Source organism: Mus musculus, chromosome 18 (assembly GCF_000001635.26).
Source record: "Mus musculus strain C57BL/6J chromosome 18, GRCm38.p6 C57BL/6J".
NCBI classification, from domain to species: Eukaryota; Metazoa; Chordata; class Mammalia; order Rodentia; family Muridae; genus Mus; species Mus musculus.
This window is the reverse complement of record NC_000084.6, coordinates 77,973,440-77,999,407: the sequence shown is the minus strand read 5'-3', so window position 1 is coordinate 77,999,407 and position 25,968 is coordinate 77,973,440. Positions and strand designations below refer to the sequence as shown.

The 25,968-nt window shown below is 44.2% G+C and overlaps 1 protein-coding gene across 5 annotated transcripts in view; it reads right to left on the bottom strand.

Annotated features, from left to right (window-relative positions):
- Epg5 (ectopic P-granules autophagy protein 5 homolog (C. elegans)) overlaps positions 1 to 25,968 on the bottom strand; it is a 98,917-nt gene that overhangs the window by 37,918 nt on the left and 35,031 nt on the right. For 3 of the 5 annotated variants that reach the window (XR_386367.2, NM_001195633.2, XM_017317777.2), the window contains 13 exons: positions 24,310 to 24,429; positions 23,315 to 23,571; positions 20,144 to 20,284; positions 18,323 to 18,467; positions 17,913 to 18,110; positions 16,990 to 17,100; positions 15,818 to 15,937; positions 14,201 to 14,367; positions 12,801 to 13,022; positions 11,021 to 11,144; positions 7,918 to 8,062; positions 3,725 to 3,896; positions 2,039 to 2,201 (listed from right to left, as the gene is read on the bottom strand). Coding sequence is in view for 4 of the 5 variants with exons in the window: in NM_001195633.2 (NP_001182562.1) it covers positions 2,039 to 2,201; positions 3,725 to 3,896; positions 7,918 to 8,062; positions 11,021 to 11,144; positions 12,801 to 13,022; positions 14,201 to 14,367; positions 15,818 to 15,937; positions 16,990 to 17,100; positions 17,913 to 18,110; positions 18,323 to 18,467; positions 20,144 to 20,284; positions 23,315 to 23,571; positions 24,310 to 24,429 (2,085 nt within the window). In the remaining variant the exon portion in view is untranslated. Of the gene's footprint in view, positions 1 to 2,038; positions 2,202 to 3,724; positions 3,897 to 7,917; positions 8,063 to 11,020; positions 11,145 to 12,800; positions 13,023 to 14,200; positions 14,368 to 15,817; positions 15,960 to 16,989; positions 17,101 to 17,912; positions 18,111 to 18,322; positions 18,468 to 20,143; positions 20,285 to 23,314; positions 23,572 to 24,309; positions 24,430 to 25,968 lie in introns of those variants that run through there. The other 2 variants (XM_006526445.4, XM_017317778.2) reach the window with 2 other exon arrangements.

Below are 25,968 nucleotides of genomic sequence, written 5' to 3'. Positions count from 1 at the left end.
ATAAAACAAATGCCTCTGTCCTATTTCCTTTCTTGTGTCTCTTTTCTCTGGTAACACAGCTCGTGTGGCCTCAGCCTCTGGCGTGCAGGGGTTATAGACAGTCACCATTGTGCCTGCTCCCTCAGAATGCCTCCCGTCACCCTCACCTGTCTTTACTCTAGTGAGCCCTCTTGCCCTCCTTTATTAAGTAACATTAGCAACTGCATTCTTGTGAGAGAGGAAGGCGCAAGTACGATGTATGTGCACAGTCTATCATCTTTCTGACGTCCCTTTGGCAGAAAGTTACTTTGAAAGATTTTCACAAGAGATACCTTTTTGTCTCAAAATTAATAAAATACCAGGTTATAAAAGAAATTTCAATTAAGGAGTTCATACATACAATACTATGAGAAAGAGACAAGCCAGCGCTGGCTCTGTGCTACACCCTGCTGTGCCGGGTGCTACCATCCACTGACAGACCCTGGCTTTTCACAGGCCAGACTAAGAGGCCTGTCCCTTACATCTCAGCACTCAGGAAGTAGAGGCAGGAGGCTCTCTGTACCCGAGGCCAGGCTGGTCTCTAGCCAGAGCTAGACACAGAAGCTCTATCATGAAACAACAAGACAAAACAAAACAAAACACAAAAAACCAGAAACCAAAGCCCCGAGCTTCATAATAAACCATCTCCCTCTTACCATGAGCAGATGCATCTCAACCTCTCCCTGCCCAGGTCTAACTCTGCCCAGGCTACCAGGCTTTTCTCCCAGCTTCCCAACTTAGCACGTGACCTCTCTTAAACACCTCTACCTGGTCTTACAGCACTGGTAACTAAGGGGAAAGTCACTGAGGGAAACTGGCTTTTAGAAGCACCTGGTCAGAGACAGCAGTGTTCAGGAGTCTGACATACTTCAACACAACCTGAGAACATAGCCTGAAGCTATCCTGACTCACGAGTCAATCCTTTTACATTAGATGCATACAACTATGAACAAAAAAATCTAAAATAAATCTCAAGGGATTGGAAAATACAGAAGTCTAAGATTATTTTGGAGAGGTATTTTAGAGGAAGCAGTGTTCTATGGAAAGTAATATAGAAAAAAACTAGAACAGTTCAATGTGGATTTAAAAAGGAAGGGGTGAATACTTCTAAAACACAGTAAGTGAATAAATGACTCATCTCTTAAAGCTAACAAGAAGTATTTTATGCCAGAGTAGTCAGGCAGCAAGCACTCTTTCTCCAATGCCCCTTACCAGCTCAGACAATGCTGCAGGGGTGAGGTCCACCCCTATGTGGAAATGAAGATAATAAAATACACATCTCTCTGCGTTGTTGTGAGGATCAAATAAGATGCGTGAAATGTTTAGACAGAGCTTGATGTGAAGTTAAGTGCTTTACAGGTTAGCCTAGGCTCAGTTCCCATTCTGAACTAAAAATATCTCAGAAACAACTTTACACTGCTGGTGTAACAGTGACAGGGAGTTGAAATTTTAACTTTTTAAACAGATTGATAGAATTTTCATGTATGTATGAACAAGCTCTGCCCAACTGTTCCCTCACTTGTCCCCGTGGCTACCATCAGCCTCAGCCCTGTAGTCACTGGCAACAGCCTCCCGCTGTGAACCCTGACCACTATTCCCCAGAACACCTAAGACTAACCCATCTACACTGGACCTAAACAACAACTCCACTCCATTCCACTGCCTTCTAACGGCCCCGAAGTACCATCAGCAAAGTCTTAGGCAACACAGCTCAAGCATCCAAGGCTTTCCAAATGGCTTGCCTCTTTTTGGAACTCCTCACTAAGTATTCTCCTGTAGGACACATCTGTCACAGAATGTGCCTGGAGCTACATCTGTACACACATACGCCTTTTTGTTAGCTTTGGGAAATTGAGGACAATCTAGCTTGCTCTCTGTGTAGTTTAACTCTCCATAAAACTCTAAAACTGTTTCTGACACGGGTCACATGTTCTCCTTCTTTGGATCTTTCTCAGCAATATGCCAATACAAGGGACTCAATTAAAGTTCTCTAAGTTATGAAGAGACAGAAGAGCCTCACCTGGACCGTTACAACTGCTGCTCCTTGGCACTTCTTGCCACTGCTGCCTCTGCACTCCAGATGCAGGGTGGCCTGATCTTCCCGGTTAACGTACTGTTTGGGCATGGTCTCCAACAGCTCGCCATCCAAGGCAACCTGCTGCGACTCCCGCAGAGTGGCACTCCTGAAAAGTAACCCCATGTTATGTTAAAGCAATCAGGAGGCTGGGGCTAGAGAGGGGCTCAGCTCTCAATAGCTGAGGCTGGCCTTCTAGAGGACCTAGGCTCAATACCCGACATCAATACCCAGCATCCACATGGCAGCTCACAACCTTCTGTAACTTGTAGTCCAATACCCCATTACCAGTCACGCACACGCGAGACACAGGATGACAGTAATATATTAGCAGACAAATACTCATGTACGTGTACAACATCAAGCGCCAAATGCCTGAATCAAACGTAGCCAGAGAAAACTGTCAATAACATAAATGACTCACAGGGAGTTTATAGAGCTAAGCTTGTTTGTTAATAAAACAGTCTTGTCCATGTACACTCCTCAAGACTGCAGTTGAGAACCAAACCTAAACCGTTGGCTCTTCTGTATGTTCCATGAACTCCCAACAAATGACTCTCCTGCCTGTGACCGAGTACCTATGTCAATTTTTTAACCACAGGGAGAAGAGCAAAGCGCTGTCGCAGGAATGTTGCCTCCTCCGACACCACCTTCCCAGGATCAGACAGTGCTCTGAGAGGAAACATAAAATGTCTTAGCCAGAACTACTGACCTCAGAAAACCCCACAGGAAGTATGTGAGACTGACTGTGTATGAGAGTACCATATAGCATGAAATTAAAGGACTTGACGCAGGGACTGGAGAGACGGCTCAGTAAGCACACACACCTCAGGATGGAGGATGCTTCTGGGCACTGTATGTCTAATTTCCGATTTCTGTGCCCAGAGCTCGGGTTACAGTCCAGACACTAGCACTGTCATGATCATCGAACCATCCCGTGTGTCAATATCTCCTGTGTCAATGTTGTGTTAAGAATGCACCCCAATTATCATGATTGGTAATGAAGAGCTGATCAGCCTATAAACAGGCAGAGGAGATAGGAAGACTGGTTTTCCAGCCAGGAGTCCCAGGAAGAGAGAGAGGAAAAAGAGAAAGACCAGGAGAAGGTCCAGGAGAGTCATAATGAGCAGGTCACCACGGAGCTCGTCATGAGGACACACACGGAGCAGTGCAAGCCAGAGTGAGACTTCACCTGCAAGCTGGGAAGTAGACAGCTTCAAGGGCTACAAGAGATGACAATGTGCCCAGGTCCAGTGCTTAAAGCGGGTTAATAAACTTAAAGGGTCTTTAGTCGATTACTTGGGAGCTAGGACAGGAATAGCTCAAGCTTTCATGCTTAAATCACAGCCTCCAACTGCACTTCCATAGGTCCCATGCTCAGGTCCCAGCGCCCATTTGAGATGGCACATAACTGCCTATAATTCCAGCTCCAGGGAATCCAACACCTCTGGCCTTTGTGGGGCTCGGGTTCCTGTGTTCACACCCACATACAGAAACACACATGTAGCCGAGTAAACTACCTGGACGAGTGCAGCGACGAGAATGCTGGTGAGGAAGGCAGCCCACGTCCGCATCATCGCGGCTGACAAAGCAACAAGCAGAAAGTACAGTTCTCAAGGTCTCACGTCTTACCTGGCCTGCTGCTGCAGCAGATTCAGGTCTGTGCACATGAGCTGGGTGCTGTCCTTCTGTGTCAACAGCGCAGCAGAGGGAATGAGTGGCACGGGAGGCCTCACGGGGTGCAGAAGAAGAGGAGGATGTGGAGCCTCGTGCTTCTCTAAGTTACTCAGAACCCTTGCTTTAGCTGAAAGGAAAGCCATACTTACTCAGTCACGGATACCAACGGGTGATAATAACTAAGTAGACAAAGCCCTGGTCAGTTAATTCTGAAAAGAATATTAGAGACTTTCAGAATAGTTCCTTAATCTAAAGGCACTTAAATGGATGGTTAAATGTGTGGTTCTTTTGAGTTCTGAATAAATCCCACAAGCCTAATAATAGGCTACTAGGAGGTAGCCTATTAGTCAGGAACATAGCTGAAGAGATAGATCAGCCTACCAAGTGCTGGTTATGCAAACATTATTAGTCCAATACCAAGAACAAAGATAAAAAGAAAGGACTATGCCCAGCAGCTTGTGGGTCTGCATTTCCTCTCACCACTGGGTGTGTGAACTCTGTTCAGGCAGACTAAACACAAAGCACTAGGCTGCATTTCACCTTATGCCATCATCAGGTGATGGGCGGCTTGTGCCAAGGGCCAATACACCTCTCAGAGGGTAGGAAAACACAGCCTAAGATGGGGACCCCAGCCTGGGTGGGAAACAATGCAGGCTGAGGTCAAAGCTGGGGTTCCCTAAGTTCCAGGCATTCAGTCACCACAGGAAATCGAGTGCCCCCCATGGTGGTCCTTGATGAGAGACAGTTCTTATTTGTCCATATTGTTTATTGGTTGTAGAAGATGGATGCCACTTCCTCAGGGTGGGCCAGAGATTAAACACCTTTTGCAGAAAGGAATGTGCGGGAAGGGAAGGGAAGCTTACTGGCTAAACCCTGGGAGCCCATCTAGATAATCTAGATCCCTCATTAGCATGGAGAACTCTTGTGTTCTATGCTAAGTGACCAGTGTTTACATCCTTTATGTGGGGAGTTGAGCTCACATGCTCTAGGCCAGGAAGCTGGTTGGGAGTAGGTGAAACAACTACTGTCCTCAGGTGGGTGCCAGGGCTTCTGAACCCTCTTGGCCTTACCAAATTTCCTGGCATAGTCCACTGTCTTACAGTGGCTCACATGTGTAGTCCAGGGATGGCAAGACAGAGGCTTCTGGACCTCTGGGACTTGCAGGGCAGACATCCTAGCCCACTCAGTGAGCTCCAGGTCAACCGGAGACTTGTTTCAAAGGGCAAAGTGCATAAAGAATTACACTCAAGGTTGACCTCTGCTTCCACATGTGTGCTTGAGCACTAACATATACAAACATACACATGCAGATAAGCCCACTCCTGCCCCCATTCCACATGTGTGCATGAGCACTAACACACACACACACACACACACGCGCGCGCGCACATGCAGATAAGCCCACTCCTGCCCCCACTCCACATGTGTGCATGAGCACTAACACACACACACACGCACATGCAGATAAGCACACTCCTGCCCACTCCACATGTGTGCATGAGCACTAACATACACACACATGCAGATAAGCACACTCCTGCCCCCACTCCACATGTGTGCATGAGCACTAACACACACACACACACACACACACGCGCGCGCGCGCACATGCAGATAAGCACACTCCTGCCCACTCCACATGTGTGCATGAGCACTAACACACACACACACGCACATGCAGATAAGCACACTCCTGCCCACTCCACATGTGTGCATGAGCACTAACATACACACACATGCAGATAAGCACACTCCTGCCCCCTCCCCCCAACACACACAGAATTTATAATCTAGTGGTTTAAGAGCCAGGCTTCGTGATCTTAAATTACTAGGCAGCCTTGTATGATGTGCAAGTTTGAACTTAATGTTCGCATGTGGTGTCTCCTAGGCAAATTTAAGCAGCTGGATTATCTGAGTAATGAATAAGAGCAATCCGAGGAAGGGAGGGAGTTTAGTGCCTCTGTCCTGAGAAACCTCATAGAAATAGAGGAGAAGGAAATGGGCATGATGAGACAGAACAGAAGAAATTATTAGTCAGTGAAGTTTAGAATAGGAATTTAAGGTAGATATGACTGATTTTTATATAAAAGTATAGATTTGTGATTCTTTTAAGATTTTTACAAGATTACTTTTAAAGACAAATAATAAAATAATTACCTTTTCCTTGTAACCTCAAATTGCCACCTGCCAAGTAGGAGAAACTGGCTGAGAAAACTCCCTTGCTTGCTTACACTTTGTTAATCTATAACAAGTTGCTTGGTTAGGAATGCACATTGGTGGGTGTCTTTTTTAGGATAATTTGTTTTCTTTACCTGTACTACATAATGTTAATTCTTGTAAAGGTAGTGGAAAACATATTGTTTTTTCATAACCATTCACTAAAAGAAAATTAAAACGAAATCACATTGTAATTGAATACTGCTTAAAAAACTTTGCTGGGATATGTGTGTGTGTGTGTGTGTGTGTGTGTAAAGTCTGTTCGAATGGGGGTTGGAACACTGTTCCTTCCATCCACCAACTGTGTGTATTTATGTATGTGTGTGTGGTATACTTGGAGTCTGCTCGCTGATGCTTTGTTCTATCCATTCTATGTGTGAATGTGTATACGTCTGACTGCAGGTCTGTATGCATGCATGTATATTTGTGTGTATGAAATTATTGGACTCTGCCTTTTGTTTCGTCCTTTCTCTCTCTCTCTCTCTCTCTCTCTCTCTCTCTGTGTGTGTGTGTGTGTGTGTGTGTGTGTGAAAAAGAGAATTTTCTCTTTCCTTTTCTTTCTCACCAGCCCCAAGGAGTTCACAATTTTTCTGCTGGCCACAACAGAGCCAGCCCCAGTAAAGTAAACTTTGTTCCCCCAGAAAACTTCTCTAATCTCTGGCTGCCTTTGGCAGCAGCCCCTGCAGGTATCTAGATCCACCCTGGTCAGTGGCTCTAAGAACTGACCCCTACAGCTGCCTGTATGGCATGTGGTTAAGCTGAAGGCAGTTTTTAAATCCTCCTCTGTTTCTCTCCAAAGACCTTTTCAAATGTGAAATACAAAATTTACAATCACAAAAATATTTCTGGGAGAAAAACAAGGAGAGAAATGTTGGAATTTCAGAAAATGTCGGTGCCTTAGATGAAACCGTTCAACAGGTGTGAACTCAAGCCCGGAGAGGATCTTTTCCTTCCTTTATCTCACTAACAAGTCGAGTGGGGCAACTGAAACAAAGACTCTCTCTGCCTCTCCATTCATCACCTCCTCAATGTTTTAGTACACTATAATCATAATATGTTAATAATGATTGACAATTTTGTTATATGTCTTACATTGTAAAAATAACTTCATAATTAATGTTAAAGATAAACTCAGATATAATTTTCCACATTTTAAAATTGGGCATATACAGCAACTCTGTAGGTTAAATGGTCTTTGTGACCTAGCCTGACACATTAACTTATAATTTAAATGCACAGTCATTCTAGAAAAATCAACTGCAAGAAACAAGCAGCCTTTAAGAAAGCACACCTGTAATCCCAGCACTCCAGGGCCAGAGGCAAGTGGATCTCTGTGAGTCCCTCCTGATCTGGACAGCAAACTATGGCCAGCCCCAGGTATACAGTGAGACCAGGTCTCAAAATGAAAGAAAAAAGGAAGGGAGAGAGGGAGGGAGGGAGGGAGGGAGGGAGCGAGGGAGGGAGCGAGGAAGCAAGCAAGCAAGCTAGGAAGGAAGGAGAAAAAGAAAAAAGAATCTAAAGCAGTCCCATTCCATGGGAAGGGTTCCAGATACAGAGAAAATAAAAAAAGAAAGAAAGAAAAGAAAAAAGAAAGAAAAAAATCGGCTTCTGAATATTAAAACTGCAAACCCAAATTGACTACATTTAAAGTTATACTTGCATTGAAAAAGAAATAAGTCCCGAGCCGGAGGCCTCACTTTCAGCGGCAGACAGATGTGTGCTTAGGTCTGGGCCAATGACAGATAACTAGAGAAAAAAATCTTTTTTTCCCTAGCAACTTAAACCATGTATTTGGTTTTAATTTTTATTAATTTTTTCAAACAGGAAACTCTGAAAGAACAATTCTCATTATAGAGATAAGGTGTGGAAACCTTAACCTTCAGTAACTGGTTCAAACATTCTTTCAAAGGGGCTGACGTCACAGGACTCACCCAGCAAGGGGTCCGTGAAATCCAGCTGTGCTGAAGAGCTGCAGGGTGCGGCATGGGACTCAAGCTTGGCCTGTGTCCACAGAGCAACTGTCTCCTGGAACTCGTGCTGTATGCGCTCCATATTCACATACTCCATCCACAGGTCCTAGGGGAGGACAAAGCATTGAACATGAGCAGGGGAGTCACATGCTCACACTTACAGCTATGAACTTAACTCAGTGAGACACAGTTACAGTTGGGTGGTCCACGAGGCTCCCAACACCAGTGTGAACTCAACTGCAAATGACCACAATCTTAGCAGTAGTTACAAAACTTGTTGCCTATATACCTGACTAGAAAAAATTTTGCTAAACAGGCCCACTATATGCATATTAATATGTACTAATATACTAGTTAAGTAATATATTAATATACACACTACTAGGCTACTATACTATATGCATTATAAGACACATAAAGAAAATAAATAATTGTTTAAAGTAAGATTTTAAAATAAATGCAGGAGCTACAGAGATTGCTCAGCAGTTTAGAATGTGTGCTGTTCATGCAGAGGATGTGAGCTCAGTTCCTAGCACCCATGTCAGACAGCTCACAACAGCTGTGATTATAGTCTCTGCCTCAGTGGACAGTGAATACACGGATCCATACCACCCCTCACACATACACATACACTTAAAAATAAATGTAAATTTAAAATAATTAAAATAATAAAATTAATGACTTCTGTAAAAGGAAAAGAGTCCTGACGATTTTAATTCAGGCAGTACTACAACTAAGAGCCTCTCTGGTGATTTATGAAGGGCATGTTTGTAGACTGGGTTTTGGGATTTTTGCATGAAAGGTGAATTTGTGCACACTCGCATCTTCAAAGACCTGTGAGTCTGGCTGCGGCTACGGCTGCATTTGGTTTGGAAATGTATGAAAGAAGCAGTGCCATGCCTTAAGAACACGTTTGAACTGTCATTTTGTTTTGATGGGTAGATGTGGTGGTAGAAACGACTTTGTGTGTGCTGTTCTGTGTATCTGCATTTGAGGTACCATCTCATAGCCTTAGAAGCTTCTGGAGAGCTGCGATCACAGCTAGTGAACATACTACAAAGGCAACCCAGCCTCCAACCTTTTCAAATGCTGCTTTGGTTTATTCAATGACATCACAATTCTGCTTTGTCTCAAATGCATTGTGAAGTGATAAAAAGACCATGAAGGAGGTCAATTATAGTCTAGACTAAAAATAAAAAATAAAAATAAAAATAAAAAAATAAAAAAATTAAATTAAATCTCTAAAATGTTTTTTTAAAAATAAAGATACTGAAGCTAAACATGGCAGCTCACAGCTGTAATCTCAGCTCCCAGGAGGTTAAAGCAAGAGCATTGGCTGCAAGTTCACGGTCTCTGGGTTATATAGTGAGTGACGGCCCACCTGAGCTACAGCGCAAAACAATAAATGAATCCAGGAATGATACATTAATCTGGATTAAATTAAGCCAGATAAAATTAATGTAAATTTATAAGAAATATGAGGGACAGAAATATATATTAAGCTACACCATAAAGTATTTTTTGCTGCTATGTAAAATCAGCAGGACTTAGAGTGTGAGAACACTATGGACAAACTGAGAAAGGAAACAAAAACAGAGTAAGGTTCATCGGTAAAACAGACTCATCCGCCGCTCTCGGAATGTGGGGACTGAGTCACTGTAAAAATAAACACAAACCAAGTCTTCAGATCCAGAGATGGCTTAGCTGTTCAGTGCACTCGCTGCTCTTACAGTGGACCCCGGTTTGGTTCCCAGCACCCACATGGCAGCTCTCAATCACCTGCTACTTCCTAGCTGCACAGACTTACGTGCAGGCAAAACACTCACATACACAAAGTAAACACCTTAATAAATAAATAAATAGCCTTGATGGCATTCATAAGACAACTGGAATTTACAGGTCCTAAGTCAACAGCTGCCTAACTCAGCTCCTAGATGAGAAGACACTGGAGAGAGAGGGGCTTCTGTCCCGCTCCTCTGCCTCCTCCCAGGCTAGCTACAGAAACTCCAGGAAAACTCAGACTAGACGTTAGGGCTGGAAAAAAAAAAAAAAAAAAAAAAAGAAGCCGGGCAGTGGTGGCGCACGCCTTTAATCCCAGCACTTGGGAGGCAGAGGCAGGCGGATTTCTGAGTTTGAGGCCAGCCTGGTCTACAGAGTGAGTTCCAGGACAGCCGGGGCTACACAGAGAAACCCTGTCTTGAAAAAACAAAAAACAAACAAAAAAAAGAAGTTAGGGCTGAAAAAGATTTAAACACATTTTTGTCTGCTGGACCACCTAAAAGAACACAGGGGAACCAGAAGCAAGGAGCTCCAGGACAATGGGAAGCAGACACTGACAAGGAAGTCTCTCTGTCACCAATGAGCCTATGACCTATGACCTGGAATTCATTCCCTGTGCTCAAGTGCTTAGTTGATCACAGCTCAAATAAGCAAGAGCACAGCAGGACAAAGGCTATGTTCCTTAGATTGCAAAAAGCCCTAGAACAAGCATGGGGCTCAGGTGAGGAGGCCATTACAGCAGGACACTTAAGGGAGAATATCCCGCCAAACGATTCCGAGGAGTAAGCAGTTTTACTATTGGATTTAGAAATGCTTTTTTTAGGACCCTGATATAGCTGGCTCTTGTGAGGCTATGCCAGTGCCTGGCAAATATAGAAGTGGATGCTCACAGTCAATTATTGGGTGGAACACAGGGCCCCCGATGAAGGAGGTAGAGAAAGCACCCAAGGAGCTGAAGGGGTCTGCAACCCTATAGGTGGAACAACAATATGAACTAACCAGTACCCCGGAGCTCATATCTCTAGTTGCATATGTAGCAGAAGATGGCCTAGTCGGCCATCATTGGGAAGAGAGGCCCCTTGGTATTGCAAACTTTATATGCCCCAGTACAGGGGAACGCCAGGGCCAAGAAGTGGGAGTGGGTGGGTAGGGGAGCAGAGCAGGGGGAGGGTACAGGGAACTTTCGGGAGAGCATTTGAAATGTAAATAAAGAAAATATCTAATTAAAAAAAAGAAAATAACAAAAAAAAAGAAATGTTTTTTTAAGGCTTTTTCGTAGTTTTACCTGCTGATTCTGCATCACTTTTGCTAGCCTGTGAACATCGTAGTGCTTTGGTAAAGAAGGAATATAGGTATCTCCTTTCTGAAAATTTTCATCTTCTAGCCATAATACATATACATTAAAGAGCCTAAAAGATAAAAACACAAGTACATAAAATGTGAAACGATATGCAGACAAATGGAGTTTCTTCTGTTACTAAGAGCTCTGGTACAAGCGCGTGAGAGTAGAGCAAGGCTTCCATGAAGAACGTGTCTAGCAGCCGCTGCCTCTCCTTAGAAACTGACAGTGAAGCCTCACACGTCAGTCAAACAGGATTTGGAACCTGTTTATGCAAAGACCTGAATGTGGCTCCGACAGTCCTGCTACCGATGAAGGAGGAGGGCTGCTACCACAGCCCTAGAGCGGAGCTCAGAGCTTTGCAACCCTGTTCAAGCCTAACACGGCCAGCCTTCGTGCTTGGAAAATACCAACAGCTAGTTTCTATCCAACTGCAGGCACTTGCCAGCGTAACACCAATGGCCACTCTTGTCTCAAGGAAACCATAAATAAAACTGTAGATCTGTGTACCTTGCTCTCATTAAAAAGGAATATTTTTTAAAAGCTGGGCTTACAAACTGTCATTATTTTTAAATATGTTTTAACAGTCTATTTCTGTTTTGCTTTTTCAAAGACTACAGCCAGCTATTAGCTAAGATCACTGGTATTCAAGGCATTGTTTGAATAACAGCATAGAGAAATAGTTGGCAGACACAGACAACCAAAAGACAGCCTTCAGTAGCTCTGGTCAACAACATGGAAAATTACCTCCTTCATAGTCAGTACACCATGTCAAAGAAGAAAGATACAGAGAAGGTCCAATATATATACATATACACATATACACATATACATACACATATACACATATACACATATACACATATACACATATACACATATATACATATATACACATATATATACACATATATACATATACACATATACACATATACATGTATACATATACATATGGGTGTGTATGTGTACTTTTGTTTTCTCTTCTAGCTCCTGACTCAGGAAAATGGATGACCACTTTCAAGGAACTGAAGAGGAAGAGGGAGGGAGCACCAAAGACCTAAAATGTTCCAAGAGAAAACCTTCTAGTAAAACTGGTTTAAAAAGGGTCGGGTGATGGGGCAGGGATGAAGGAGCCCTTTAATCACTCAGGATATGGGCTGAGACAAACCCTGAGGGGCCAGGGTCAAAGCAAGCCTGAGACCTGAGACTCTTCACTCACCGAGATATCTTGCAATTGAGGATAACACCTAACAGCCATGTTTTATGTGGTCTTGCTCTAGGACAACCATTTGGACTAAGTTAAATTCACAGGCAGAAACCGTGCTAACCAAGCCTGCCTCCCTACAAAATCCCAAACGCTGAGGGCATGCGAATGTCCACCTGGATTAATAAGCCTCTGAATCGTTAAGGGTGTCAGGATTACAGAACCTTCCTTGGCCACCACTCTCTGTAGACAGCCACTTAGAAAGCTCCGGTGTTACACGCCTGCTATGACCAGTCTACTTTGGCTTCCTTCTTTTTTCACACTGGGGAATGGGAAGGGTGTCAGCCCTCGGCATCACTACTCAGACTCAAACACTCAACAAAGTCTCCAGGTCACTCAGTGTCAACACCACGTTCCCCGACAATCTGAGAGCACACCTAAGCTCTGTATCAAAGCCAGCAGCTCTAGCGGCTCTAGCGCAGTGTCTGTGCACAACCAGCAGCAGGCAGCCCATCTTACCTCACTAGTTCCCTGTGCAGTTCTGGGGAAGTCAGGAAGCCAGGGGTGCCAGCCTGCCCTTCTGGTGTCCCTTCACTGCCCTCTGCTGGAACACGGAGGGCCTTGCTGGCAGCATAGTGGAAGTCAGCCACCTCCGTCAGGCGTCTCTTCATGTCTTTCAACAAATTAACGTGCGAGGGACTTTGAAAAAACCTTCTTCCAATACAACCATCCACAGGTAACCTTAAAAAAATGTAAGCAGGACCTATAACTTTGAGCAGAAAATGCTCTAAGAGGCATAACCCAGCTGTCAATTAGCAAGTTGCCTTGTTATACCTCAGAGGTTGAGAAACCAAAGAGATGTTGTAAACAGAGTTCCTCTCAACTGGCTCTGATTTCACAGTTCTAATTATACATAGTCAACCATGGTACAAAATTACCAAAAAGAAAATTCTAAAAATAAGCCGTACATGTGTCTGTCTGTCTGTCTGTCTGTGTGCATGCATGCCATGACATTAGCATAGAGGCCAGAAGAGAGCTTTCAGGTGCTGACTCGCACAGCTCATGGAACCATGCTGCCAGCCCGAGGACGGATGTTATCACAGGAGACAGTTAGACAGCACATGCACTACAACAGTGCACTGCTGTGCTTGCTTATAGGTATCACTAGTTACTGCTGATTATCTCCAACTATGCCAAATGTATAAGCTGAATTTTACCATATAAGGTATGTGTAGAGAGTTTAGTACCAACTGAGGCTTCCAACATCCACAGGACACCATGGAATGTATCCCTAGAGAGAAGGGAAACTACCACAGGAAAGTGGCCTTGAAAATACCGAAACCCTACCAAGGCAGGACATCAGCACACATGGAGAATAAAGACAGCCTTTGTTTTTGAGGAATTTGAAATCTAACAGAAAATAGAGGTAACTAGAAGTCAGCATCTTTCGTTACGTTTCAAAGGAGTGAAGGAAAGGGGGTGGAGCTGGGCGTTAAGTAGGACCTGAAGAGCAGTGCTTGGTATCAGTGCACGGCTTGGACAGGCCGGACCTTGCTCCTCAGTGGAACCACGCACAGCCCCAGGGCGACATGCATATATCATCACTCTTCACTGGCTCCCGAGTAGGCCTCAGAGAGGCCACATACGAAGCCCCAGTTTGGAGCAACTTCTCTCCCTAACACCTCCAGAGGGTCTCTTGCTGAACCTTGCCCAATTCCCCGGTGCTGTCCTTGACATATTAGGGATGGAGGAGGGTAAAGAGAAATTGCCACAAGATACCCCAAACTGCATTAAGATCAAGTCTAATTACTGACCACAGAGAATCCTAGCTACATCAGAAGAGAATGACTTCCTCACACTCCACAGCATACAGATGGGAGTGAGCTGCCAGGAGCTTACTACAGTACTGGGTACCATACCCATATTGTGGTCCTGGGCGATGAAGATACAGGAGGAAGAACTTCTGCCAAATGAGTGGCAAAAGGGGATGATCAGAAGGTGTGACCAGAGCCTGGTGGGCCCAGCGATAAATCAACAGCCGCTGCAGGGACGGGACGATGGGCAGCTTCAGCTGGACCTGGGCTTTCTACAAGAGAGCAGAGCCTTAGCAACACCGGACAAGTGCAGTCGAAGTCACTTCATCTAAGTTAAACGTTCTGCTTTTACTTCAGTAAGAAAAAGACACTAAGACATTTTCTAAGCCTACTACCCGACATTTTAACCTTTGGCAGCAAGAGAAAGGCCTGCCTTTCTCTGTGAGGATATTTCAAACACCCCAGAATCAAAATCTACGTGCAGAGTCATCCAACGCACTGGGGACAGGGCTCAGTTGAAAGCACTTGCTTAGAGGCTCTGGGTTCAATTCCAGTAGTGTGGTAAATTAAGAGGCAGAGGCAGGAGGATCACAATTTCGTGGTCATCTTTAACTATATTGTAAATTAGAGGATAGCCCGAAATCCTGATACCTGAGATCCTGTCTCAAACAAATGGAAAAAAGTTCTAAATTCTCTTCCATTTCTGAAATTCCTTTGCATATAAGACACTTTACTGCCTTCGGGTCATGACATGGACGTGGCATTCTTGAACCCACAGCAGTTACACCTGCACATGTTGGCACCTTGTTAGGTGCAACACACTATCATGGAGGGAAGAGAGGTTCCTAAGGCCCAGCCCTCCTTGTAGATGGAGGGGAGAAAAAGAAACTTGGGGTTTTTAGGTTTTTTTCCCCCTTCAGTTGAATAGCCACTAGCGAGGTAAATAAACCTAATTAAACTCACTGTGTCATGGGAGGAAAAGGAGAAGATGAAGAAGCAGCAGTGGGAAGTAGACGGGATCCGCAGGATAGGAAGAGGAGGAGGAGTAATGGGAGGGATGCTATCAAGTTACAGTCTAGGCACACGTGAAATGTCATGATAAAGCCCTTAGGGTCACTAGCATATGCCAGCAAAAACTTAAATAAAATTTTAACTTCATAGAACAAAGCAGTCAAATGATAGAGAAACCAAAAGTAAACCTGTCAAATTTTACCAGTCTCGAAAATCTAGATTTTAATAGGGCTTCTAGGAAGTGAAGAATCCCCTGACAGGCTCTGAGACCTGAAAGCCAAGTCTCTCTGACAGCTCCTGAAGGCCATCGTGACATTGTGACACCAGAAGCCTTAGCCCGGCCTATTTCACAGACTGAGCATCACGAGTTTTTAAAAGAATTTCCTGGTTCCAGCCCAGGCTCAGAGGCTCAAAACCTCTGAAGCAAGCATCAGGAATCCAATTTGGAACAAGTTTTAACAAGGGGTTCCAGATACAACTGGGCCACAAGGGCAACAGCAACCCCTACATTCAGACTAGAAACATACTCCTCCGTGACAGGGTGGGGACTCTGAGAAGCCAACACGCCCTTCAGTTATTCGAGGAGTTTAGAAGCTGAACAGTACTAAACCTTCACAGTAGAAAACAAAGAGGAGTTAACAGGCTACAGTGAACGGCTCAGCTAGGGTGTAAGCCACACCCGGTACGTCACAGGCAAAACTACTACTGTACCTTTAGAGCTTGGTCAGGGCTAAACGCATTTATAACCAATTCCCTTTCAACAACTCTTCGGAGCTGAGAGTCCTCTTCAAAGATGGATTCCATGTTCAACACAGTCCATGCAAACCAAACCTATAACACCAAACAAAGGGGACTAAAAGAAGTCACTCATTCCAATTGATAGTATTTCCTGTTCACGAGTTTAAGTATTTGCTAGGGCTGAAGGTAAGGCTCAGTGAAACAGCATTTGCCTAGCATGTGTAAGTCCCTGGATTTGATCCATAGCACTGAAAAACACACGCATGCATGCAGGTCTCAAGCCACAGATATTGAGTTTCCTAAGTACTTAATATATGTCTATGTTCTTGTCACATGTACACAATTAAGACAAAACAAGAAAATGAAAAATGCTAAATTCTTCTACAGCAGTGATTCTCAACCTTCCTAATGCTGCAACCCTTTAATACAGATGCACACAACTCATGTTGTGGTGATTCCCAGCCATAACATTATTTTCATTACTACTTTCTAACTGTAATTTGGTTACTGTTATGAATTGTAATATGAATATCTGTTTTTTGATAGTCTTAGAAGACTTCTGTGAATGGGTTATTTAACCCCTCAAAGGAGTCACAACCCACAGTTTGAGAACTGCTGATCTAGGGGGGAAATGATGAGAACTGCACTTGGTAGTAGAGAGCTCGGCAGGAAAGGCGGCCTCAGAGTGTCAGTGAAGCACAAAAGCAGAGGTGGGGGTGGGCATCAGTCTAGGCAGCAGTGAGGAACTGCTGTCAGCTCAGTCCCAGGAGGACTAAGAGACTAAGGCTAAGAGACTGAAGGATGCTACTACTGGCTTAAGAGACGAAACAGACAGGCCTTATGCAGTAATGGCCAAGCTGCTGCTGCTGTCTCCTCTGACAGGAGCAAGGCCAAAGCACAGCGAGCGCTGACTAAGGTCTGTTCTGAGTGCTATACATACAGCTTCAGTTATATTCATCTGACTGTGAGGAAACTGAAGAGAGAAGCAGCAGCCCAAGGCACAGAGCTAGCAAATGGCAGAAGTGGTCTGAAGCCTGGGCCACCGTCCCCACACCCAATCTTAACCTCTCCTCGCAGCCCTGACCTGACCTCAGTAAGGACGGTGACAAAACTAAAATGTACAAAGGTCACAAGAGGCTTCATACCTGTGTGGACGTGGACAAGCCCTCCACGAAGGAAGGCGTGATGTTCCCTGCCACAATCCAGTTCACCAAGGAAGAGAGCAGACTCCGGTCACAGTGGTAACCCAAAGCATTCTACAGCAGGGAGAAGACGAGCAACAGAGTCTTACAGAGACTTTGACTCTACCCAAGGCTATTAGCAGTTACCTCTACACTTGACGATTCCAGCAAACACAGATTTCATGGTGCTGATGAATTCAGTCTACTCAGAACTTTGTTCTGTGTTCATCAGAGAACTCATCCATGGTTTTCTTTATCATCCCCTAAGTGTTTTTGGTGTCAGGGTAACAGCAGCTCATAGAATGACTTTGGTAGCACCCCTCCTTGTGACTGTGGAATAGTATGGAGGGCACTGCAGTGAGCTCTTCTTTAATGTTCTGGTAGAATTCAGCAGTGACCCAGTCAGGAGCAAAGTACGTGATATACATGTATGAAAATATTATCTTTTTTGTTTTGTTTTGTTTTGTTTTGTTGAGACAGGGTTTCTCTGTGTAGCCCTGGCTGTCCTGGAACTCACTTTGTAGATCAGGCTGGCCTCGAACTCAGAAATCTGCCTGCCTCTGCCTCCTGAGTGCTGGGATGAAAATATTATCTTGAACACCATGACAGTGTGTACACAGTAACTGAGAAAGGATGCTAAGAGTAAGGCTGTGGAAACCACTGTCAGCTGCAGCAGTCCCCGGGGCACACAGGGACATGCACTAAGAGCTGCAGGCCCTCCGAGTGTGCTCTTCTATCAGACAATGACTACTGAGAGAAGACAACGTTAACATGGAACTTGGTTTAAGAGGGAGGGGCACAGATTATTACCAGGAATTATGGATTTTCAAGACCCTTTTAGCCGCTAGTACCTAGCCAAAGGCTGAAACGAATTGTCTTACAGTTACCTTGTGCTGTTGGTAGAGCAATTTTTGCACACAATCTTCCTGCATCAGGTGAAACGCTGTCTTACACAAGTGGTCCATGAGGAAGAGAATGGGCTGTTCTCGGTACCACAGATGCTGGCTTATGAGAGCCTGGACCCAGAACTCCAACACAGCCACAGGACCCACTCCATCCGGCTGAGTGCTTACACATATGTGTGCCTAGGGAGAAGCAACTCAGGTGATGTGAATGGTTAACACCCATGCTCCCTCCCACTGGTAAAGCACATTCAAAATGCTATCCACTCCCACGAAAGCCCAACTCTAACAGCCCTCCTGTACCAAGAGATCGGAATACCCACACCATAAGAGCTAACACCACACGTTCTGTGGGAGAACAAAAGTGTCTTGAGAGATTTGTGAGGCCCCCCGACCTGGATCATGCTGCTGAGAAGTTTCACATTGTCTCCATGGACGGCTCCTGTCAGATGCTGGGCCACCCTGTGGGTGACCTGCTGTGTGACCCCCTGGGGAACACCGCTGTCCAATTGTAGGAAGAGGAGAAGGTTCGACAAAAACCTGCAGGAGCACAAAGGGTCACACACCTTATCTAATCAGGCAGAAGCCACCAGCTCTGTATGGGCTTCTGTTTGCTTGCTTTGTTTTTCTCTTGCTGTCTGAGACAGGGTCTCATGGACCCCAGCTAGCCTCTAACTTATATGTTGCTGAAACTGCCCTTGAACTCCAGACCTCCCAAAATGCTGGGATACAGACACACCGCCACAGCAGCCTTGGGGCAGTGGGTAGAGGGTGTCTAGGGATGGCTCCAGAACCATGAGCATGCTAGGCAAGTGCTCTGACACTGAGCTATGTTCCAGAGTCGTTTCATTACCAGCAGATAAGTGCTTATGAGGAAACAGAAAAACATCATATTGATTCCATTTTTAGAACACAGTGCTATTTAGGGATTCTGATAAATTTTCAAGGATTTTAGAAGGATAAAATTTTCATATTTAATGTGTGCTAAAAGAAATTAAACTTCTCTATAGCACTGTAATGAACAGATCCAAGTCATATAAATAGACAAGTTAAAGGGCGATGGAAGATTAAAATAACACTGTCACCTCCATGTCTCGGGCTTCTAAGCAGAAATGTCTCCAAGTTCGTAGTTCCCAAGCTTCCCTAAGTGTGCAGGATGCTAATTTTAATCTTTAAAAAGTATCCCTACCTCTTTCTACTAAGGTCAAATCTCCAGGAGTGTGGGAATGCATATGTAATTTAGCTACCTCAGCTACTCTCAGCAGCAGCAAATCTGAGAAATACTGGCTCCAAAGCACTTGCTTAGAAAGCTGGCACTGCCCTTATCCCTATGCACACACTGCCTGTCAGGTCTACTGGACCTCCCTCCCTTCTCTCGGCTCTCTGTGAAGCCCCAGATGATCAACCCCTGCCTCCTGGACAGGTCATCTCTTCCCCTTTCCCACTCATCTCATTTGCCCACGGCCTGTAGGCTACATAAAACAGTATGCTGGGTATTGCCACACGGCTGCCGCATGGAAGGAGCACTATCCCAAGATTCACAAGAAACAACGTTCTTTTCCATACAATCGGCTTTCTAAGAACTTCTAAAGTAAGTGAGGTAGGAAATACCTTTTATAACAAATAAAATTAGAATCATTAATCTAACACTCTTCAACCACATTCTAAAGAGTGCATAAGTTTTCTGCCTCATAAAGAATAAAAATAAATTAAAAATACACATACAAAAAATAAAACTAAGCAAATAAATAAATAAAAGCAATAAAACAAACAAACAAAAAACATTACTGAGGGCTGGAGAGATGGCTCAACAGTTAAGAGCATGACTGCTCTTGCAGAGGACCCAAGTACGGTCCCAGACACATCAGACATCCTACAACCAGATCCAAGGGAGCTCTGATACCCTCTTCTGGGTATGTGCCCATACTGTCACACAGACACACAAATTACATGAAATCAAAAGTAAAAATAAGCCTTAAGAAAAAAGTAGTCAGTTAAATGGGCGGGGGGAGCAGTAAAATAATAAAATACAAACTATGTTCAAATGGATTGGAAAATAATACTTGTACCCCTCTCTACAAACTCAGAGGAAAATCACAAACAAAATCCTGCTGAAACACCATTGCCCCATTGCCTTCTAATTGACTCTAGAAAGCTGACACCCATCCTCTGTCCTGTACGCTCGCTGGGGCGGTCTCCCTGCAAGATATACTCACTGCTCGTTCTTCAGAAGGTAGCACTGGTAAGGGTAGAACACAGGCAGGATCTTATCTAGGGCATGGACCACTGCTCTCAGATGCCGTGACTGGACCAGCACGCCCAGCAGTGGGATGCCTTCTGCACAGAACTTCTCAAGGCTGGAGAAGACAGAGGGGACCGTGAGCACTCAGCAGCTCATGCATCAAGTTATAGTCCTCCAATGAGATACAAGCTGGACTGTCTCAGTTCCCAGAACTTTCATGACTCACCCACACACAGACATTCTACACTCACAACCTAGACATGCAGAGTTCTTAAAATCTCATCTATATTTTCATCAGTTAGATGAGAGTGTTGAAAGCACTGCGCCCAGGTTTACAAGATGTCCAGGAACAAGAAGAGGAGCAAAGGGGTCCTGCTTAAGGATCCTAGATATCACAGCAGCAAAGGGAAGGCCATGGAGTGAGCTCAGCCTGGCAGCCCAGACAGCAGTGTCACATACATCTTCTTTTCCTTTGAGATCATTTATTACCAATAGTACTAAATAACAATAAACAATGGTATTTTGTTTCTTTGGTTGGCTGTTTTTTGTTTTGTTTCGGTTTGTAGAGGTACATGTATTATTTTCTAATATATTTGAACCGTATTTTGCATTTTCTCATTTTACTGACTTTTTTTAGTTTATCTGACTTAAAAGATTTCTTTTTATTTTGAATTTGAAATGTAATCATTTGAATAAATATAGGGGGAAATAGAAGTTGACATATATAAAGATAGAACTTCTCATTCTTACAACTGCAAAATACTGTTGCAGAAGACTTGAGTAAATTAGGGGAAATATATTCAATAGGAATCTTATAGCATCATTTTCAAATAATACAGCCAGCCAGGTGTGGTCACACAGGAGGCAGGCACAGGTGGATTCCTATGAGTTCAAAGCCAGGCTGCTCTAAACAGAGTTCCAGGCAGCCAAGACTACACATAGTAAGACCGTCTCCTAACAATCTAAACCAAAATAATAATAATGAGCATGAAAGTCAAGAGCAACATAAAAAAACAGTTCTACGGTTACACTGGATGAGAACATAACACTGTATTTTCCCAGTTATATCAAACAGGAAAGATAAATTAGATGAAGAAGAACAACTCAGACATGGCTCTCATCTCAATGCTCCGAGTGCAGGCGCAGTGGAAGCAGTGGATTTTCCCCGCTTTCTTTATTCTGAACTTTCCTATACTGCTTTTACTCTAAGAAGAAAAAAAGTCTCCAAAAAATAAAAGTTAATAGTGCAAAGGCTACCATGTAAGGAGCATTTACAACACTAACAATAAAAACACAGAATTATATATATGTATTTTAGAGTGTCTATAATTGGAACCTCTAAAAAGAAAAACAAAGTGTGGAACAGAATAAAGGCTGGAGTGGTTAAGAACTTGTATTTCTCTTCCAAAAAGACAGTTCCCAACAGCCATGGCCAGGCTGTAGCCCATGCTCCAGGGGATCAAACATGCTGGCCTACACAGTACCTACACACATGCTGGCCTACACAGTACCTACACACATGCACCTGCACACATGCTGGCCTATACATGCACCTGCACACATGCTGGCCTACACAGTACCTACACACATGCTGGCCTACACAGTACCTACACACATGCACCTGCACACATGCTGGCCTATACATGCACCTGCACACATGCTGGCCTACATAGTACCTACATACATGCACCTGCACACATGCTGGCCTACACAGTACCTACACACATGCTGGCCTACACAGTACCTACACACATGCACCTGAACACATGCTGGCCTACACAGTACCTACACACATGCACCTGCACACATGCTGGCCTATACATGCACCTACACACATGCTGGCCTACACAGTACCTACACACATGCTGGCCTACACATGCACCTGCACACATGCTGGCCTACACATGCACCTGCACACATGCTGGCCTACACAGTACCTACATACATGCTGGCCTACACAGTACCTACACACATGCTGGCCTACACATGCACCTGCACACATGCTGGCCTACACATGCACCTGCACACATGCTGGCCTACACAGTACCTACACACATGCCTCCCTACACATGCAGCTACACACATGACAGCATTCATACTCATATACGTAAATTTACATACATATTAAAAATATTTTTTAAAACAATGTTTTAGCATGACGATTCTGGGTGACTTTCTGATTCCTACTCCCTGTCTACTCGATGTAATACTTGTGTATAGCTGAAGTCTGTCTGTCTACTCTACTCTCAGCCCCAGCCCACAGGCTGCTTTAAATTACTTCTGTTCTACTCCAATTGTAGCTATGGAACCAATTCTAAAGGGAAACACTTACTGTCTCCTTCACTCGAATCAGTAATCATTATGTACTGAAAGAACCCAGTCTCAGAATGGGTACAGCATCCAGAGAAATCGTGAAACAAGTTTGGGAAGCTAGCACTAAAGAGTCAAGAAGCCAGACACTGTTCTGAGTATGTAGGTACTGAGTGTTGTGAGTAACTTAAGCCTCATCAACCAGTACTGTTCTGAGTATGTAGGTACTGAGTGCTGTGACTAACTTAAGCCTCATCAACCAGTCAATACGGTCATTTCCATCTTAGAGGCAAGGAACTACTCTAGCACCTGAGCTCCTGGGTATAATGTGTTAGGCCTAAAGGCCTAAATAACCACGCCTCCTTCTAGAATATTCTACATCAGCCACCCTCTCTTGCCTATTTTCAAATTTGTCCTCCCAGCTATCCATCAACTCTGTTCAACTTCAGTTAAGGGTACTTCCTCTCTTTCCTCTGCTCACGTCCTCCCCACCAGGGGCCCTGCCTACGTCCCCTCGCTCTGTCACATTCATCCACTGTCTACTTAACCTTAAGCCCTGTAGACACAAAGGGCTGAAACAAGTCCCCACCTAGAGCTTCTACGAGGGAGATTTAGATGGGTTTTATCTGCATATTTGTTTTGGCAAATGAACCGGAATGAATTTGGGTATTACTCTCCCTTTGTAAGCTCCCTTTATAAATTATTAAACAAGGCTCATTATTTAACCCTAATTAACCCCCAATGGGTTTAACGAAGGTCTCATGATTGGGTTGTGAAAAGATGTGAGTCTAGAACGCCTACCTACAAGTTACCCTGGAGGTTCACCAGACAGTACCTGTGGCCAACAGCTGTCACAGCTAAAGCGAGATAGCAGCCAATGGGCAAGCCTGATTTCACAGCCTTCAAGAGAGGGTGAAACATGGACGATTCTGTCATGTCAGGTACTGTGCTGCAGAAGGGAATGACTGGAAAGTTCTGTCTTCCAAAATCATTTTTGTGCAATTTTAACCTCAAGATTAAATTCCAGGCCCACTGGTTAAATGAGGTCTCAGGAGTCTCTCCATATCGAACAATACTGGCCAAATAGGAAACCTGAAACAATCGTTCGTTGAAACAATGTTAATCACATACACATCAGGCCAGTGACGTCATCTGCCCACCTCTGTCACGTGTCACTCACTGCCCTTCGACTGACCTCCATGGCACTGTAGTAGAGCAATGCCCCCCTCACAGCACCTCACCCCACTTGCCTGCTTTGTGAACTTGACCCCAGCTGCTCAAGCAGAAGAACAGAAAGGCTGACGCTCAGCCCCACTGTGCTGTTTGCTCAACAGATCAAAGCTAGGGGCCCTGCTGATATCCTTCGCCAATTTAGTGGCAATAAAAACTAATATCACGCCACCAATAATTTAACTATCAATCTGCAAAATTTTTAAAAATGATAGTCAATTCTCCTGAGTTGTACATGTAAGCTCCATTTATCTCTATAACTCATGCCAAATTCTGAAACACTGATGGTCACAAAAAGATTATTTTTGCCATGTGTTGTAGGCAGGTCTTTAATCCCAGAATCTGGGAGGCAGAGCCAGGCAGATCTCTGTAATTTCGAGGCCAAACTGGTCTATATAAAGAGTTTCAGGCCAACAAGGGCCAACAGCGAGACCATATCTCCAAAATAAAAGACAAATTTTTAAGAAAAATCTTTAGAAACTATAGAAATTAAATTTTGTATCTTGAACTGGCAGAAATAAAATCAAAACTATAAGGTCATCTTCCCAGGCAGTTTTTAAGTGAAAACTTGAATTCTCAGTAAAGACAAAGAGTTAATACCTGTTTCATACTTTCAGAAATAAGCCCAGTATAAGGTTTCTGTGCCAGGTATTTCTGATAAGCCTCGAGAACCAGTAAGGCCACTTCCGTGTGCAATGCTTGATCCAAATGAAGGGTACCCTTTTGAAAAAAAGCAAATAAACAATTCCACAACTATCCCATCCTGTAGTCAGTAGATAGTCCTTTAAACAACTACAAAGACAGAGCAGTAAAGCAGGACACTGGATTCAGAAGATAAATGTTTCCAAACTCGCACCCCCTTGAAGTGAAATTACAAAATGACAACGGGGGAGGCCCCAAATCTACAAAGCAAGTACACTGCACCACATCATGTGTCAGCCTCAAACCCCCAACAAGCATCTTTGACTAAAATTGCCCACCCCACCCTACAATCTCCTTAAAGAACCTACAGGATAGGTTAAGAGCATTGCCACCTATCAAAAATGCTTATTCTTAATCACACAGGATTGCATCAAGTCTAAACTCCTGTCTGTTGTTTCATCGTCAATGATATACTCAAAAACATGCATAATACTGCCTTTCAAGCCTACAGCATCTCCAAATAGTCTTCTTTGCACTTTTCTTTGTTTGTTTGTTTACTTTTGTTTTGTTTTGTTGTTTTGTTTTTTTATTTTTTGAGACAGGGTTTCTCTGTGTAGCCCTGGCTGTCCTGGAACTCACTCTGTAGACCAGGTTGGCCTCGAACTCAGAAATCCTCCTGCCTCTGCCTCCCAAGTGCTGGGATTAAAGGCGTGCGCCACCACTGCCCGACTTCTTTTCACTTTTCAAAACCTCCGTTCCCTGGCCCTTTCACAGAGGCTGACCCATGACTCTAACAAAGGAGGCAGGAGACAATCAGGGGGCTCTGCATGCAGACATCTGGGAAATGGAAAGCAAAGGTGTTCCATTTGCAGACTGGAGAATGTAAAGTTGAAGAAATGCCCCTGTGGCTCTCACTCATCACTGAGAGAAGGCCTAGAGGAACCCCAGTAAGGTGGTTTGATTATGCTTGGCCCAAGGAGTGGCACTATTAGGAAGTGTGGCCTTGCTGGAGGAAGTGTGTCACTGTAGGCTTTAAGGTTCTATGCTTAAGGTCCGCCCAGGATACAGGAGAGGCCCCTCCTCCTGGCTCTCGGCAGAAGACATTCTCCTTCTGGCTGCCTTCAGATCAAGTCAGCCTACACAATGCCATGCTTCGCACCACAAAGATATTGTCTGAACCTCTGAAACTGTAAGACAAACCCAATTAAATGGTTGCCTTTATAAGAGTTGCCTTGGTCAACAATGGAAACCCTACGACACCCAGGAAGCAGAAACACCCCATGACGGGCTCTCTGGAATTAGTCTCCCCATCTGTACAACACCATTCCATGAGTGCAAACCATACAACACAGTGCAAACATTAATGATTTGCTCAAAACAAAAGCTGCCGCACAGTTGTAGAGAGCTAATTTCCGCCCCTTGTCCCTGCCAAATGTTTGTATTCTGATTACTAAGACCCGGGTAAAGAGGCAGGACACTGTAACAGTCAAAATCACTAGCATGTCTCTTAGGAGACTTGACATATAGCAAGCCCTTAGTAATAACTATTAATACATCTAAACTGAGGAATTAACTTCAGCAGTTTCTCTAACTTGTTGTAATAACTCTATGAGAAGC